General features: G+C 35.2%; 1 protein-coding gene across 6 annotated transcripts in view; it reads left to right on the forward strand.

Moving 5' to 3' along the window:
* LOC126248622 (protein O-linked-mannose beta-1,2-N-acetylglucosaminyltransferase 1-like) overlaps nucleotides 1-16452 on the forward strand; it is a 2277756-nt gene that overhangs the window by 2215157 nt on the left and 46147 nt on the right. For all 6 annotated transcript variants that reach the window (XM_049949790.1, XM_049949788.1, XM_049949787.1 and 3 more), the window contains 3 exons: nucleotides 3794-3864; nucleotides 4089-4349; nucleotides 7411-7612. In XM_049949790.1, the coding sequence (XP_049805747.1) occupies nucleotides 3794-3864; nucleotides 4089-4349; nucleotides 7411-7612 (534 nt within the window). The remainder of the gene's footprint in view (nucleotides 1-3793; nucleotides 3865-4088; nucleotides 4350-7410; nucleotides 7613-16452) is intronic.

The raw sequence follows: 16452 nt of genomic DNA on the forward strand, positions 1-16452 counted from the left end.
TATATATTAAACCCACAATAACTTTTTTCTGGTCACAATGATCAATAGTTAATCATGTTAAGAAATAACAACATTTAAGAATGTCTTCTTTTATTTTAATAAATCTCTGCTGATTTTCAGCACATAATACAGATTTGTACACTTTAATATGGCTAAAATTGGAGAAAAAATGCAGTCACTACGTACAGGTCATTTAACTCCATATGTGATCTAAAACTTTGCAGATGTCTTCAGTCTACATAGTTGTTGTCAATTTCAGTAGCCAACAACATTTTTGATAAGTTGTAGGTGCTAAATTCAAAAATGAAATCAATTTTGGACTATTGGGATCAGTTTTTTGTGACACGCTACCCTTTCATCTGTTAAAATCTTGAAAATTCTGTATATTGGTTATTCTTTTGTGGCATAACTTAAATATTCTGCAGCGTTAATTGCTCAAAAATAATCAGAATATATGCAAGGAATTACCACACACAACCTCAAGTTCAGAAATTTACCTCCAGGAAATAAAGGTGATTTGGCAGCATTGCTGGATCACAATAGTGTCTGTTGTTTCAGACATGTCTGAAAGAACAGACATGTCTAAAAAAACAGACACTATATACATAAAAATTAAGGCAACATGCCCAATGATCTCTTCAGTGCAGATGCACACAAGACTCAAACTTTTATGAGAATCAGCAAAATTCTGTGAGTAATGAGAATAATGGGCAAGGAGCACTACATGTGTAGTGCGTGTATAAGATGAGAATTTGGATTTGTCGGGGTACATATTAGTGTACTCCGTGCAGTTACAATGACCACTATGTTCGGATGACTCTGTGGTGAGAGTATCTCCCTGGTAAACAGGAGACCCAGGTTGGAATCCTGGTCCAGCACAAATTTTCAACTTCTCCATTTGATTTTAATCAATACCCGCTTGCATTCAGTGTCTGTAATTCCTTTGTATATTGATTATATAATGATAAGACAGACATTTTGGAACCAGATTTTAAACTGTAAGACATTTCCAGCGGCAGATGTGGACTCTGACCACAATTTATTGGTTATGAACTGTAGATTAAAACTGAAGAAATGGTACAAAGTTAAAGAGATGGCACCAGGTTAAGTTGATAGAACTAGAGGTTGTTCAGAGATTTTAGAGGGAGCATTTGACAATGAATGACTGAAACAGGGGAAAGGAATCCAGCAGAAGACAAATGAATAGCTTTGAAACATGAAATTGTGAAGGCAGCAGATGATCAAATAGATAGAAAGACAATGCCTAATAGATATCCTTGGATATCACAGAAGATATTGAATTTAATTCATGAAAGGAGAAAATGTAAAAATGTAGCAAATGAAGCACACAAAATGGAATACAAACATTTAAAAAATGAGAGTGACAGGAAATGTAAAATAGCTAGAGGACAAGTGTAAGGACATAGAAGCATATATAACAGTGGAAAAGATAGATGATGCCAATAGGAAAATTAAAGAGAGACATTTGGAGAAAAGAAAAACAGCTGTAGGAATATCAGAAACTCAGGTGGAAAACCAGTATAAAACAAAGAAGGGTAAGCTGAAAGGCCAAAGGAGTATATAGAAGGGCAATACAAAGGAAATGTACTTGAGGGCAATATTATAGAGAGAGAAGAAGATGTAGATGAAGATGAGATAGGAGATATGATACTGTGAGAAGTATTTGACAGAGCACCGAAAGACCTAAGTCACAACAAGGCCACTGGAATTGATGATATTCCATCAAAACTAGGGATATCCTTGGGAGAGCTAACCATGTCAAACTATCCCATTTGGTATGCAAGGTGTATGAGATAGATGAAATATCATAAGACTTCAAGAAGAAAGCAGATGCTTACAGGTGTGGATATTACTGAACTATCAGTTTAATAAGTCACAGTTGCAAAATACTAGCATGAATTATTTACAGAAGAATGGAAAAACTGGTAGGTGTCCACCTCAGGGAAGATCACTTTGGATTCTGGAGAAATGTAGGAACATTTGAAGCAATATTGACTCCACAACTTATTTTAGAAGATAGGTTAATGAAAGATAGACCTATGTTTATAGCTTTTGCAGATTTGGAAAATGCTTTTGACAGTGTCAACTGGAATACACTCTTTGAAATTCTGCAGGTAGCAAAGGTAGGCAGTGAAGGGTTATACACAACTTGTACAGAAACCAGACAGCAGTTGTAAGAGTTGAGGGGCATGAAAGGGAAGCAATGGTTGAGAAGTGAGTGAGGCAGGTTTGTAACCTACCCTGCTGTTATGCAATTTGTACACTGAGCAAGCAGTAAAGGAAAGCAAAGAAAAATTTGGAGAAGGAGTTAAAGTTAAGGGAGGAGAAATAAAAATTTTGAGTTTTGCCAAAGCGATTATAATTTTGTCAGAGACAACGAAGGACTTGGAAGAGCAGTTGAATGGAATGGACAGTTTCTTGAAAGGAGGATACCAGATGAACATCAGGGAAAGTAAAACATCCGTAATGGAATGTAGTCAAATTAAATCATGTGATGCTGAGCAAACTAGATTAGGAAATGAGACACTAAAAGTAGTAGTGGAGTTTTGCTATTTCAGCATCTAGTGATGATGGCTGAAGCAGAGAGGAGATAAAATGTAGACTGGCAATGGCAAGAAAAGTATTTCTCAAGAAGAGAAATTTGTTAACAATGAATATAGATTTAAGTGTTAGGAAACCTCTTCTGAAGATATTTTTCTGGAGTGTAGTCTTATATGGAAATGAGACAGATAAGAAGAGAATCGAAGTTATTGAAATTTGGTGCTACAGAAGAATACTGAAGACTAGATGGGTAGATCATGTAACCAATATAAGGTAATGAACAGAATTTGGAAGAAAAGAAGTGAGAGGCATAACTTGACTAAAAGAAAGGATCAGTTGATAGGACACATCCTGAGACATCAAGGGATCACCAATTCAGTATTGTAGAGAAGTGTTGATGCTACAAATTGTAGAGGGAGACCGAGAAGTGAACACAGTAAGAAGGTGCAAAACGATGTAGTTTGCAATAGTTATTTGGACATGAAGGGACTTGCACAGAATAGGGTAGTGTGGAGAGCTGCATCAAATCAGTCTTAGGACTGAAGACCACAACAACACTCTTAACTATTGCAAAAAGTTGGTTAGTGTTTGTTTTAGTATTGCTAAATTTGTTCCATATTCATCAACTTTTTAAAATAGCGTGCAGTGTTTAAGGTCTGCCCACCGGTATAAATATACAAGATGTGGCTCCTTCATTCCTCCCAACATATTTGACAACAATATAACCAATTTCTGTACTGTTCGCTGTTGGCATCCAAAGGACACAACATTTTGTTGATTGATGCTGTCAGCATCATCATGTATGCTGATGAACTGATAGTCAGTTAAACAGCTGGCAGTACATTTTTGGATTATTTTGTCATAAAAATATAATTTTACTATGTCTGATGTTGTAGACACAATTTGTATTTGTAATACAAGTCCAGTGCATAGTATTCATAATGATCATATTTACATATGTATACAAAAATTAGTAATACTTCTGCGAAAATTCCATTTTTTAACTCCAACTTTTAGTTGATGACACTGATTTAAATTTCACATCATATTCATATCAATATCTTCACAGCATTAAATATTGATAGCACTCTTGTCCATGACAATAGCAGTATAAATCTTAAGTTTAAGGTTTGTTTTAAATGAATGTATTCTGTTTTAGGTAATGTATTTGTCTTGAATCCAGAGTCTGGATAATTCATCACAAACTCACATATTTTAAAATATTTTGTAGGTAATAAACAACAAGGTCCATGATGTACCAGTTGCAATCATTGCCAGCAACAGGCCACATTACTTATACAGGTATTTGCATATAATATTTAACCACTTCACACGCAACCCCAAAGGGAACATGGTTTACAGTTTTTTTTTTTTTTTTTTTTTTTTTTTTGGGTGTACACTTTTCCCTCATATATATTTATTTTATTCTAATTAAAAGTTATCAAGTAGTTTTGGAATACAATAAATCTCAAATCTCAGAAAATCTCACATCTTTGTAATATAGTGTTTTTATTTTTAATGTTTAGAATGTTGCGGTCCCTTCTGTCAGCCAGTGGTGCAAACCCAGAAATGATTACTGTTTTCATTGACGGATACTTTGAAGAACCACTGGAAGTCACTAAACTGTTTGGTTTACGAGGCATTCAGCACACACCAATTGGAGTTAAAAATGCACGGATATCCCAACATTACAAGGCCTCTTTAACAGCTACCTTTAATATTTTCCCACAGGCCAGATATGCAATTATTGTAGAAGAAGACTTAGATGTGTCTCCAGATTTCTTCAGGTAAAAATTACTTTAGTTATTAAGTCATATTTTCCATGGTACAAAAGATGATTAAGGTGTTGTAAGTGAATAAATGTGCTTTGAGCTTGTAACACATATCAGTTAAAATCTATCACTGCATCTACTGAAGCATAGCAGGTTACATCAGACATGGTCTTTTCTTTTTTATTTGTCTTCATTTTGTTTCCTTGTAATTCTAGCTAATCATTTCTTCACTTTTGTTTCACATCTGTTGCCTTCTTTATTCCTCATTTTTCTCATAGTATCCAACATTTACACCCTTTACATTTTTTCTTTATTTGCACTCATTCTCCACTCTTTTTCTCATTTCCTTAGTGTTGAAAAGTAGTATGTGTGCTTTCTCATTGTCTTCTTTTGTACGTCTGAATTAATCTTTTGTTCACTAACTCACAAAACAGCTGTGTGTTTTGGTTGTTCTTTGACTCTGATATCAAAGAAATATATCAATATTTTTCTCATGATTCATCACCTCTATGATTACATCTGTTCTCATTTGCTTACACAGTCTGTTCTGTTGATCTCCCATCACATTACTGTACTTGAAAAAATTTGAAGAAAAATTCTGATGTTATTCACAAAGTTATTTCATAGAACTATAAGCACAGAAATTACAACTGAAACTTAAATTCCGTAATTAGCATGCTTTGCAGACCCATTTTCTTGTTCACTGACAATACAATTCTCTGATTTTGCCATGACTTCCTATTAAACATAATTTTTCTTCCTGATCCAAGTCTCACTTACTCTCAGGTATGCAAAAGTTCTAAAACTTTCACAGTACAAATGCATTATCATTTAGATATTGGTTCTGTCTCCTTTTATTATGCTGTCCTCTTTTGCTTTTTTCCTCATTATGCTCAAAATCTGTTTTTCTCATCTCCATTTAACCAGGGATGATTCCTTTGAAAGAGCACTACCAATTTCCTTTCCCATCCTTCCCCAATCTGAGCTTGTGCTTCATCTCTAATGGGGACATTAAAACACTGTAGTCAGGCAGCTGAAAGAATGTCCCTGTCACCTCACACATATGGGGCACATTGTGTGGAGTGGATACTCTAGCACCAATCAGAGTTCTGGAATTCAGAAACATTGTAATGGTGATGATCCTAGGTCTCCACCCCTATAACTCAAGGTCACACATAGTCAAGCAAGTAGCGACCAAGATAACTTAACAAGAAACTTCCACATAGTAACATTAGCAACATAGCCATGGGCTGTCACAGACATACTTTCAGCAGCTCAACTATAGTCTTCTTTCCTTCCTTTTTCTGTACATAATAATCACAATGTCAATGTGAAGTTGAATTCTAATCATCCTTCCTTCCTTTCTTTTAACCACAGTCCTATTTCTATTTGACATCTTTATTTTTTAATATTATTGTTATATTTTCAATTCCATATCTTACATCACCACTGTCAGCTATTACCTTAAAATTTACTTTCTTTGTTGCAGTATTTCTTCTCCATTATAACATAACTTTCTCCTTGATTCTTATTAACAGTGTATATTTATGGAGATTTTTTATTTTTCCTGTAGCACTTTGTTAAATATTTTCTTGCTGTACTATAGTAAATATTGTAATACAAGACACATTCTGAAAGTAAGTTTTGTCATTGTTTTTTACCCAGAAAATTTATTGCCAAAAAGAAATGCACTATGGCATCATGAAATATACACCTCGTATTACTTTTCAAAGTAGTCACCACCAACACTGAGACGTCTGTCAGAGCATGCGATCAGTTTGGAGAAATCACTCTGGTAAAACTCGGTGCCCTGTGATTCAAAGAACTGTCACACAGCCTGCTTCACCTCAGAATTGGTTTGGAAGTGACATCTTGAGAGCAGCTTCCAAAACAGGTGAAAGTCCAATGGGGAAAAATAGGGGCTGTAGACCAGGTGACCCAACTTCTCCCATCTGATGTGACAAATCTGGTCCTGTGTGAGACATGCTGTGTTCGTTTTTGTGTTGTTGTCCCAGAGCACAACACCTTCACTCAGGAGCCTTGGTCTCTCCATCAAATGGCAGACCTGAGATTCATGAGGATATCAAGTAGCATGCCGCATTGATGGTCCTTTCTGGAGGAAATCCAGGAGAATCACACCTTTCACATCCCAGAATATTGTGGCCATAACCTTTGTTGATGTGTGTGACACTCAGAATTTTTTTCCTCGTTGACGAACTGGGATACTTCCACATCATTCAGGCAGCCTTAGATCCTGGGGTAAAGTGCCGCACCCATCTCTCATCACTTATGATGATTCAGAACAGGAACACATTTCCCTCTCACATGTACCACATCAAGTGATTGAGGCTGATTCCCATTCTTCTACTCTTGTGATTCAGGGTCAGGTTTCCCATAACCCATCTTGCATTTCCCTGGACATGCTGGTCTGCATCTATATCATTTCTCATCCACTGATGCCCCTTCCATGATTGAACCAGCAATGAGTGTGGATTCATGTGGCATTTGTTTGCATCATCTCATGAACCATCCTCTCTTTCAAAAACAACTATGAAACTTGAGTTTTGTAATGCCCCTTGTACTTAACAGAAAAGTTTACAAACTTGAAAATTTAGAAGGTAAAGACTTGTATCCAGCACATTCATAAGAGAAATGCTAACAAACAGAAACAGTGTGTGCCACTTTCATATGGATATCACTTATTCCAAACATTTCATAGATCGTGAATAATGAATTAATGACATGTAGCCTGACCTGCTTGGGGCATGTTGTCTGGCAGTCAACTGATCTTTATACAATGTCTCTGCTTTCCTCCAATTGTTTGTTTGTTATCCACAAGCCTAGACCAATAATTATAAGAAAAATGAGCCTGAGTAACTACTGCCACTTTGATGTGCATCTTTTGAGAAAACTCACTCTGTTGCTATTCTGTGTGTTTATTGTGTGCTCCAGACATCTGGACACCATTAATTATAAAATTAACATATGTGTGTCACAATAAGAACATAACAGATAATTATCTAATACCACTCTTATTGAGAAACTGTGTTTAAAACTCAAACTTATTGTTTTTCAGTTATTTTAGCCAAACTCTGAGATTGCTTGAGGAAGATGATTCAATCTACTGCATCTCTGCCTGGAATGATCAAGGATATGAACATACAAGTAGTGATCCAAGCTTACTATATAGAGTAGAAACAATGCCTGGTCTTGGCTGGATACTAAAACGATCTCTTTACAAGGATGAACTGGAATCTAAATGGCCAACTCCTGAGAAGGTCAGTGCAATTTTCAGGCTGTAGGGCCTTAAACACTCTGCTCTCACTGATTCTGGGTGAAGTGAGACTAATTGTTAATCTAATTTAGGGATCATGAAAGGTCTATTTCATTACCTCTTAACAAGAGAGTTTGTGATATGACACAATTAAAAGGAAAGGCAACATACTGATTCCACTTCAAATATCTGAAAGGATGAGATGCAAGTATCAGTTATTATTAATATTTATGACTGATATTTGAACAGCCATGAAAACTGAAAATGTAATTTTGCTGCTCTACAGTTAGTTTATCGGATCACATGTAATGACTAATTTTGTAACTATCTGAACCAAACACACTGTGAAGAGAAATGTTACCTGAAAATTCAGTGAAAAGTACTTATATTATAGCTAACATTATAAGTGAACATGTGACACACAGAAGAAAAGTCTTTTATCTGTGCATAGCCAGTTTCTTTCATATCTATGCCAATCTCTTTGTATACATGTACTTTGGCACTGTGACAAATGGTGAATAGAATTACTGAGAAATACTGTTGTCACCATTCTGTTAAGTTAAAGTTGCAAGAACAGTATGCTTTGCAAAATATGTCAGCGCAAGTAATTTTATTGGCAAATATGTTATGAAGGTGCAGTATTTATTTTCAGTGTTAACTTTAATAACAGAAACATTCTCTCTCTCTCTCTCTCTCTCTCTCTCTCTCTCTCTCTCTCTCTCCCTCTCTCTCCCCGTCCCTCCCTCCCTGTCTCTTTTTCCTCTTGTTATATCTCTAACACTTTTTCTATCATATCAAGACAAAATAGCCAAGTCAGTATGGCCACAGGCAAAGGAAATATTCTTTGCTAAAAACACTACCATTCTTATATATCAGTGGAAGATGAGTTAAGTTGAAGATTACATGAGCCACTACCATTGTCTTTGGATGCAGACAGTATAGTATGAGACTCAGTACAAATGTTTCTGTGCTCATGTTTCCACTTCATAAATGTGTTACACCTTTATGAAATTTTAGTTGCAAATTTTTGTTAAATATATAAATACAGCTGATAGAAAGGTATGATCATAATTCGTATTTGTCAGCTGATACGGAGTTGTATATTGAGCCAAAAAATTAGCAGATACCAACAAAGGCTTTCCTTTATTTATTTCCTTGATTTAGTATTTTTTTTTTAATTTTAACTCAATGGCTACATGACCTTCCTGCCATCAAACAAAACTTCTACAGCAAATGCAATGAATGAGTTATAATCAGAGAATCAAAAGTGAAAGTTGGCACAGAGTTGATTGATTCATTTCATTGTATGTACCTTATGTGTCTTACTAAATAACTACATTCAGTTTTCAAGTTGTTTAAATCCATGCACATAATAACATAATCATCTTTATTGAGTAGTATCAAATGTGATACAAATAAAATGCTTCAGAGCAACAGAATGATGAAATTTGTAGTAGTAATCTCAATACATCAGCATAAAAGACAACAATGTTTGCTTTCAATGAAAATCAGACAACATATGCCACATGCAAAACATCGAGAACTACATTTCCCAGTGACTGTAAGAACAAACATGAAGTGAGATTAAGACAATGTATTGTAAGTGAAATTTGTGTACTTTACAACATTGTTTTTAAATAAATAAAAACATGCACTTTAAGTATAATTTTGATGGGAAAGTGTACTTTATGAACACAAATAAGGTATAAAGATTTACTGAGGCCTAATTCACAGCAAATACACTCAAATGATGAAAAAAGAAGGTTGTTACAGATCACAGTATGCTGAGGTGAACAGAGAGAAACAGAAGACATCTACTTAGCATATGGAATTTCATTGGTACCAGTGTAATAAAGCTGTAGGACGTGGTAGATATGATGAACTTCAATCTGTTGTTATGGTAACTCAGTGTTGATCAAACAGAGAAAACTTCACAAAACACTGAGACAGCAAAAAGGAAAGGAAGAATAAGGTTTGACATCCCATCGATAATGAACTCATTAGAGATGAATGGTGCAAGGTGGCTGAATAATGACGATGTACTACATTTCTAGGGAAGAGGGTAATTCTCAAGACTTAAAAAGTATGAATGAATAGGATCAGGAGGAATGTATACTGAATGGAAATTATAAATTGATAGTGCACTGTTTATAAAGAACAATGTTTGATGAGATATGATATAATTTAGCAAAAATGACATGCTTCTCCTTTTGCCACATGCCAGAAGTTAGTTTGTGAAGTATAGATGTAGATGAAGTTAAAAAATTTGTCTGTGCTCAAGGTGATTAAGTGCTTTAAGTTTATATTCGGAGCAGTATGCTGCGGTGATGTTACAGTGACACAATTTGTCTGCTTTTAGTGCTAGAAGATGACATAAATGTGGGACCTGTCATGTGTGGCCATTCTGAAGCAACTTTGCATCAAGTAAACAGAACTATATGAATCAATAATGAAGGCAAATAACTTGTGCGTAACTATGTGTCCAACTGTCTGCGTTTTCCTTGCAAACCGAGAAGCACTTTTAGGGCAGTTAAGTAAATATGGTGAAATAGGTGAAATGAAATACTTCTGTTCTCTATCCTCTTACCAGAACACACTTGGAATTCTGCTGGCTTATTCAGCCTTGTCCAGTAGCTGACTGGAAAACAATGCACAACAAGATCAAGATAGTTACTGATGTTTGAGCAAAGGGTACATAAAAAAATTCAGCTGTAAAACGATGTAGTGATGTCACTGAAATAGAAACCTATCCTTACAGGAAAAAAAGATATATTGAGTAACTAATATCTTAAAGTGTTATTTGTGCTGTGAAACAAAATGTTAGATTAGAACACCATTTGATCATGGAAGTAATGAGCAAGCCTGTGATTTTAACATTGAAGTAACCACTCTTGCACACCTCAAGAATAATTATTAACAGCAAAATGTGAAAATACAATTAAAAAATAATCTTTTAAGTCATTGGTGGATATTTGGTAATTAAGGAAAATGTCAGTCAGTAGTATCTGCTGTTTTAAATATACGTGCCAAATATCCTGCTACAGAAAATGATGTACTTTGCAAATGTTTAAAAGTGTTTTCTAGCAATATTGCAACAACATTTAAAAGCATTTTCAGTCAGTATTTCAACATTCTTAAGTGTTGACTGTTATTCAGCTGTTATAACTGAGTTTGAAATGAATGACTGCTCATAGCAAACTACAATTAGATGTTAATGGAAATCAACACATTTTAAGGTGTATATGAACAAGATGGGGTTAGATGAGCCATTATTTAAAAACTATATGTTATTAGAAGAGAAATAAGGATGAAGAAGATGATGAAATGAAATAATCAGCAGTTATTTTTGGATATGGTTTGAAATGTGTGATACTAAATAAATGAGTCAAGATGGAGGGAGGAAAAGAATAGAAGGGTGAGTACAGATTGAGAAAGGAAATCTGGAAAAATCTCAATGTGAATTTATGAAATTTCTATTATTCTAAACCTGTATTTAATGACATAGGACAAATGACATAATAAAAGAATAAGGATGTTTCAGAGCACCTACACATAGAGGACTGTATAAATCTGACTAGCTATATTTGTATTCAAGCACCTGGAACAAGTGCGATAAAATGTGGGAAAGTATTCCATAATCAATGACAACTGCAGAAGCTGAAAAAATATTCTAACTGAAAGATGAAGACAGTCATTCACCTCAGGAAGATAATGAAAACAGGTGAAAGTCACAATGTGTATGTATAAAAATAATAAGTGATCAGTGAGCTGCAGTTAAGAAAAATTGATCAACAGAATTTTTGTTAGTGTACAAGAAGTTGAGTGTGTTGTGATCATCATATAAAAACTCTGCAATATGTCAATATAAATAAATGTGGTTTCCATCTCTGGTCTGCTTTTGACTAATCCAGAAAAAAGCTCTGAAATTCTTCTGCTGACTCATGAATAACAACAAAGAGGATTACAAATGTTTTTCAAGTAGGCCTTCAGTTTAAAATCAGGAAATCCCATCTTTCTTGTCATTTCACTATTATTTTTGCTTAATATTTTTAGACTGTCCTATTGCAGTGTATTTTATGAATATATCATGTATTGATTTCATATGTCACCATAACCTGCACAAAGCAGGCAGAGTTTCTGCTAATATGACAGTATTTTCTGTATCTGCTGTGACTGTATGACACATTTTTCATAATGTTTGTAATTTTTAAGTGATATAGTTACTTGGTGTTTTATTGTTGGATCAGCAGTAACACACAACTACTGTACATTAAATGATCAAACAGAATACTAAGAACAGGAAAGGTAGTCTGCCACTGATGCTAGTAATTAATAAATAATCACTTTAGACAAACACTGAGTCACTTCAGAAGTAATGATATAATTAGCATGTAAAGAGCTCTGAAACAGAAACACTGCCACCGCCAGGAAGCTACTGTTTCCTTTGTGTTGCAAATGAGTTAAAAACCAAATAAAAAGAATAAATACAAGGGATGATCATTAAGATAAAAATGGATATCAGGAAGAATTCAGTCAGATGAAACACACTAACTTTCAACTCTGATAATGCAAATATTGGCATGAGGATAGGCATTTAAACAAGCAATCAACAGTGTGAAAGTGACAGTTAAATACAGGTAAGAAAGTTTATTAGTGTATTCATTAGATTTAACTGTTTCACCTGCCAAAAATTTACAGAATCAAATGGCATTGATATTTCTCCTGGGAAGAATAGCAAGTCCACGACATCACCAGAAACACACTGTGCAGCATAAAGTTAGGAAAAAATAAAACAATTGCAAAACCAAAAAGATTTAGAAAAAAAGTAAATTAATGTTGATCCCAAAATGTGAATACATGAGCTTTGATGGTAATTTTATCTGTGATGCCCCTGGCCTATGATAAGGCATACAGATTTGCAGATGCTCATATACGTTTCTGCACATTTGTGTTAGAGGGCTTATATGAGCCAGAACATTATACTGAGTCAAAACAGTATAAATATGAAGTTCTGTAAAAGAAGAGGAGCAAAAAACTTTAAATTGAAAAATGTTTTAATGTTTATCCTCTGACAATCTGTACACACTGGAAGAAACTTAGCGAATGTAATATACCTCATGGAGATAAAGCAAAGTTGACCAGCTGCATCCCAGTAATGAGTGACTATAAATATTATAAATGGCTCAACTGTATGGCAGTGGGAATTGCTCATCTTCACAGAGAACCTTAGTTTTCTTTCAGAAGCCAAACTTGATCCTCACTGATCTGGAGAGAACCAGTAATAAGTTACACCCTATCAGAAATGCCTTACCCACTTCAGTCCTGTCATGTGAGTATTCTTACTTGCTACAAAGATGCCAATGAAAGAAACATACAGCTCCGTGAGTGTGACACCACAATTTTTAGGAGGGATCTTAGATCATCACATCAGACAATTTGCAAACTAATGAGGACCAGTCTTCATGAGGAAAATTCCTATTTACACTGAGCACCTCTAATAGTCAGTGCTAGGAGGTGCACAGTACCCAGTAATGGGGAGATCAACAGATCCTGTACCTTAATCATACTGAACATTCTTGGGATGTTCTCGACCAGCATGTGAAAGGCCTTGCCTCCTCTTGCTGTACCTGCAAAGTGTTTGTGAAGTGCTCTCTGAAGACAATGGACACAGATACCAACCAAGCTGAAGCAGAACTTCCTTAATGGCATGCTGCTGCAGCAGGAGGAGGAGGTTTGTATTAATGGTTAGGGTGATTATATTTCTCAATAGAAACTAACTACATTTTTAAAACAATATTTTTCCATAAACCCTTTTTTTCTTAATTTGTTGGCTTTCATAATTTTCATCAACTTAGTGCACAGCTGTAATATTCATTTAGTTATAAGTAAATCATATGTACCCAAATTAATTATTCTTATGACTGTATGCCCCAATTTCTGTTTATTCTTAATTTAGGAACAGCATTGTCTGGTAGGAGTGTCAAAGACTCATGCATCTTCATTGTAAGAAAGAAACTAATAACTTCTTAGATAGATACCTTTTGTCATTGTCATCCTGGAGCAAGCACACAAAATCTTAATTCCCATGGGTGTGTAGATGTTTACTTATTATTGATGGATAACCAAATACAAAACTGAGGCATAGAATTTCATCAAGTTTCTGCACATCTATGAGATAGGAAGCACATCCTATTAGATTTAGTAATGTGTAAAAAGCAACCACAATGGTCAAATGAAGACTCTGTATATTTTTGAGTCAGTGGGGTTATTTCTTCATATTTGGTTTTGAAAGAGGAAGATGATTACAAGAAAATAATCCAAGAAGATTATAGATAGAAAATGTTTTGACTATTACCTACAGGCCCTTGTGGATTATCATAAATCTGCAGAATGTGGATGTTTCCTACATAAATCTGCAGAATGTGGATGTTTCCTATCCCTTTGTGGAAACACATTCATGAGGAAGTGGAATGAGAGAAGGCATACCAGTGTAAACTTGGTCAAACGAATATGTCCAGTTGTGTGATCACAATTTTTAAAAGCTAACTTTACATTTTTTTACCCATGAACAAAGGAAATAAATAAGCAGTGTGAAAATACATCCATTCTATCTTTCCCGTGTCAAGACACACCAGTCACTCTCTTTCCTCTCTATCCATGATTATCTTTTTCCACAATAACAGAGTTGACACTGGCACAGTTGCCCCATAAAATACATGTTTCATTGATGAATATAAAATCTAATTATGATGGATTCCAATGTATTCTGGTTTCCAGTGGAATTATATCCATTTACCTTGGCTTTGAAGGGAGAAGTGGGTGTTTTCTACAAGTTTCTTTCCAGGGTACATTCACTGAATACTCTCAAGGCACTCAGTGAACTGAAGCAGGTGATATACTTGAAAAAGAACATTTACATCTCATCTTCATGAGAGCTATCAGTACTGCATGTCAGAAATATCTGTCAGCATGTGAATTATGTAGCCTTTATGTGGGTAAACAAGTGAGGAACCTACTGAACCCCCTTGTTTGTTTTCATCAGTTTATACCAGTGAAATGTCATTGTGCCAACTTAAAATACAACAGAATGTGTAGTCACAGATACAATTTACTGTACTCATTTTGTTCTTATGTGAGTAGTGTAAAAATTATCCTACATGCTTGCTGATACTGGAGGAGCATTTTCATATTAATTACATTATCTTCTGCCGTGATGATTTTTTCACAGATTTTACCAGTTTTGTGGCCTGTAGATGATCAAAGAGTAGTTGCTCTGCTGGAGTGTAAGCAGTGAGTGATTGAGAACACTGAAAACTCAGTGGGTGATTTGGCTCTAAATGAATGTTGCATGGTGGAGAGATGCCATTGGATGCTTATACATGATTCATCAGCTTTGGTCAGAATGATTAAATGTGACTCACCTTGTTAAATTGCCTGACAAGTGTCAGTTGCAAATGACTATTATTTAAATACACTAACTTCATTCAAATTAGAAATAGCAAGGTTAGCAGGCTACGAGAGGTGAGCTTTCCTTCCAAACTTAGAGAAGTGTGTTGAATTTTGTACACTGAGAAGATACAAATACAGCAGCAGACATGGGCAGGGATGAATTCCCAGCCTTTGTGAACATAGTTTCTTGTATATTCAAACAGCAATGTGTGACTGTACTCATTTGAGGAACATACTCTTCACAACAAACCAAAATAGCCTCCAACTCCACTGGCTTGAATATGCACAGTCGCATGCTGAATGTCAACAGTTCACAATTTTCATTGATATTCACTTCAATGTGGACTACACAGATGGCATGAGACATTTTCAGGGTAAATGCCATATTCCTGAGGACTTATTGATCATCATACCAAATAAATGGAGGTGATTCCCACTGTTCTTTAGGTACAAGGTCTGTTCTAAAAATACTGAAACCCTTTTTTAACAATAATTTTATTCAACTCACAGATGCTTAGATCTTGTATCCTTAAAAGTACTCTGTTATATTCACAAATTTGTCCCAGCAGTGTCACCACTTCGCCATGCAGTCATCGAAAGCAACGTTTGGAGAATCCAGTAGTATACTTCATGAATTCTCATTATCGTTACTGTTGATTTCCAAATGGCATCCTTTCAACACTGATTTTAAGTTTGGGAATAAGGATAAGTCATATGGGGTGAGGTTTGGAAAGTAGGGTGGTTGAGGAAGGTCATTCATTTGATGTTCTGCACCAAACTCATGAATTGATAAAGCTGGGGTGTCAGGCACTTCATCATGATGAAGAGACCTCAAGCAGTTTTGCCACAATTGAGGTTTCTTTTCATGAAGGTTCTCACTCCAAATTTTCAAAAATTGTGGGTAGTAATGGTGGTAGACTATTTTTTCCCCTTTCCCCTCACCTAGACCCTTTATCAGCCCACTTTGGTCACTGCAATTTTTTTTTTTCTAAAATTACTAGAACCATCTGAGATTCCAACTTCTTCTGAAGATTTCCTAACAGTCAACAATTTGTACATACCACACCCTTGATTTCATATGTAAACACCACCAGTTGAGGTGTAGGGTAATCTTCAATTGATAGACAACTACTTTTGATTCAGAAATAACAGTTTTTGTCCAAGAGCACCACCTCCTTAAGCCTACTTCAAAAGCTCAAATACCTCCACAAAAGTTTTCTCCACTTTTGTATTAATTTTTGTTTCATCATTGTCACCATAATTCAGACTCTGGATAAATCATTGTGAACACTTTACTGCTTTTCATTGAATTAACAGCTCAGAAAGTATGTGAGGTGTCAATAAAATGAAATGATGTGGTTTCTTGAGAGCTTGTGATGGATGTATTGCTGTCAA

The sequence above is a fragment of the Schistocerca nitens genome, chromosome 3, assembly GCF_023898315.1.
Source record: "Schistocerca nitens isolate TAMUIC-IGC-003100 chromosome 3, iqSchNite1.1, whole genome shotgun sequence".
Classification (NCBI taxonomy): domain Eukaryota; kingdom Metazoa; phylum Arthropoda; class Insecta; order Orthoptera; family Acrididae; genus Schistocerca; species Schistocerca nitens.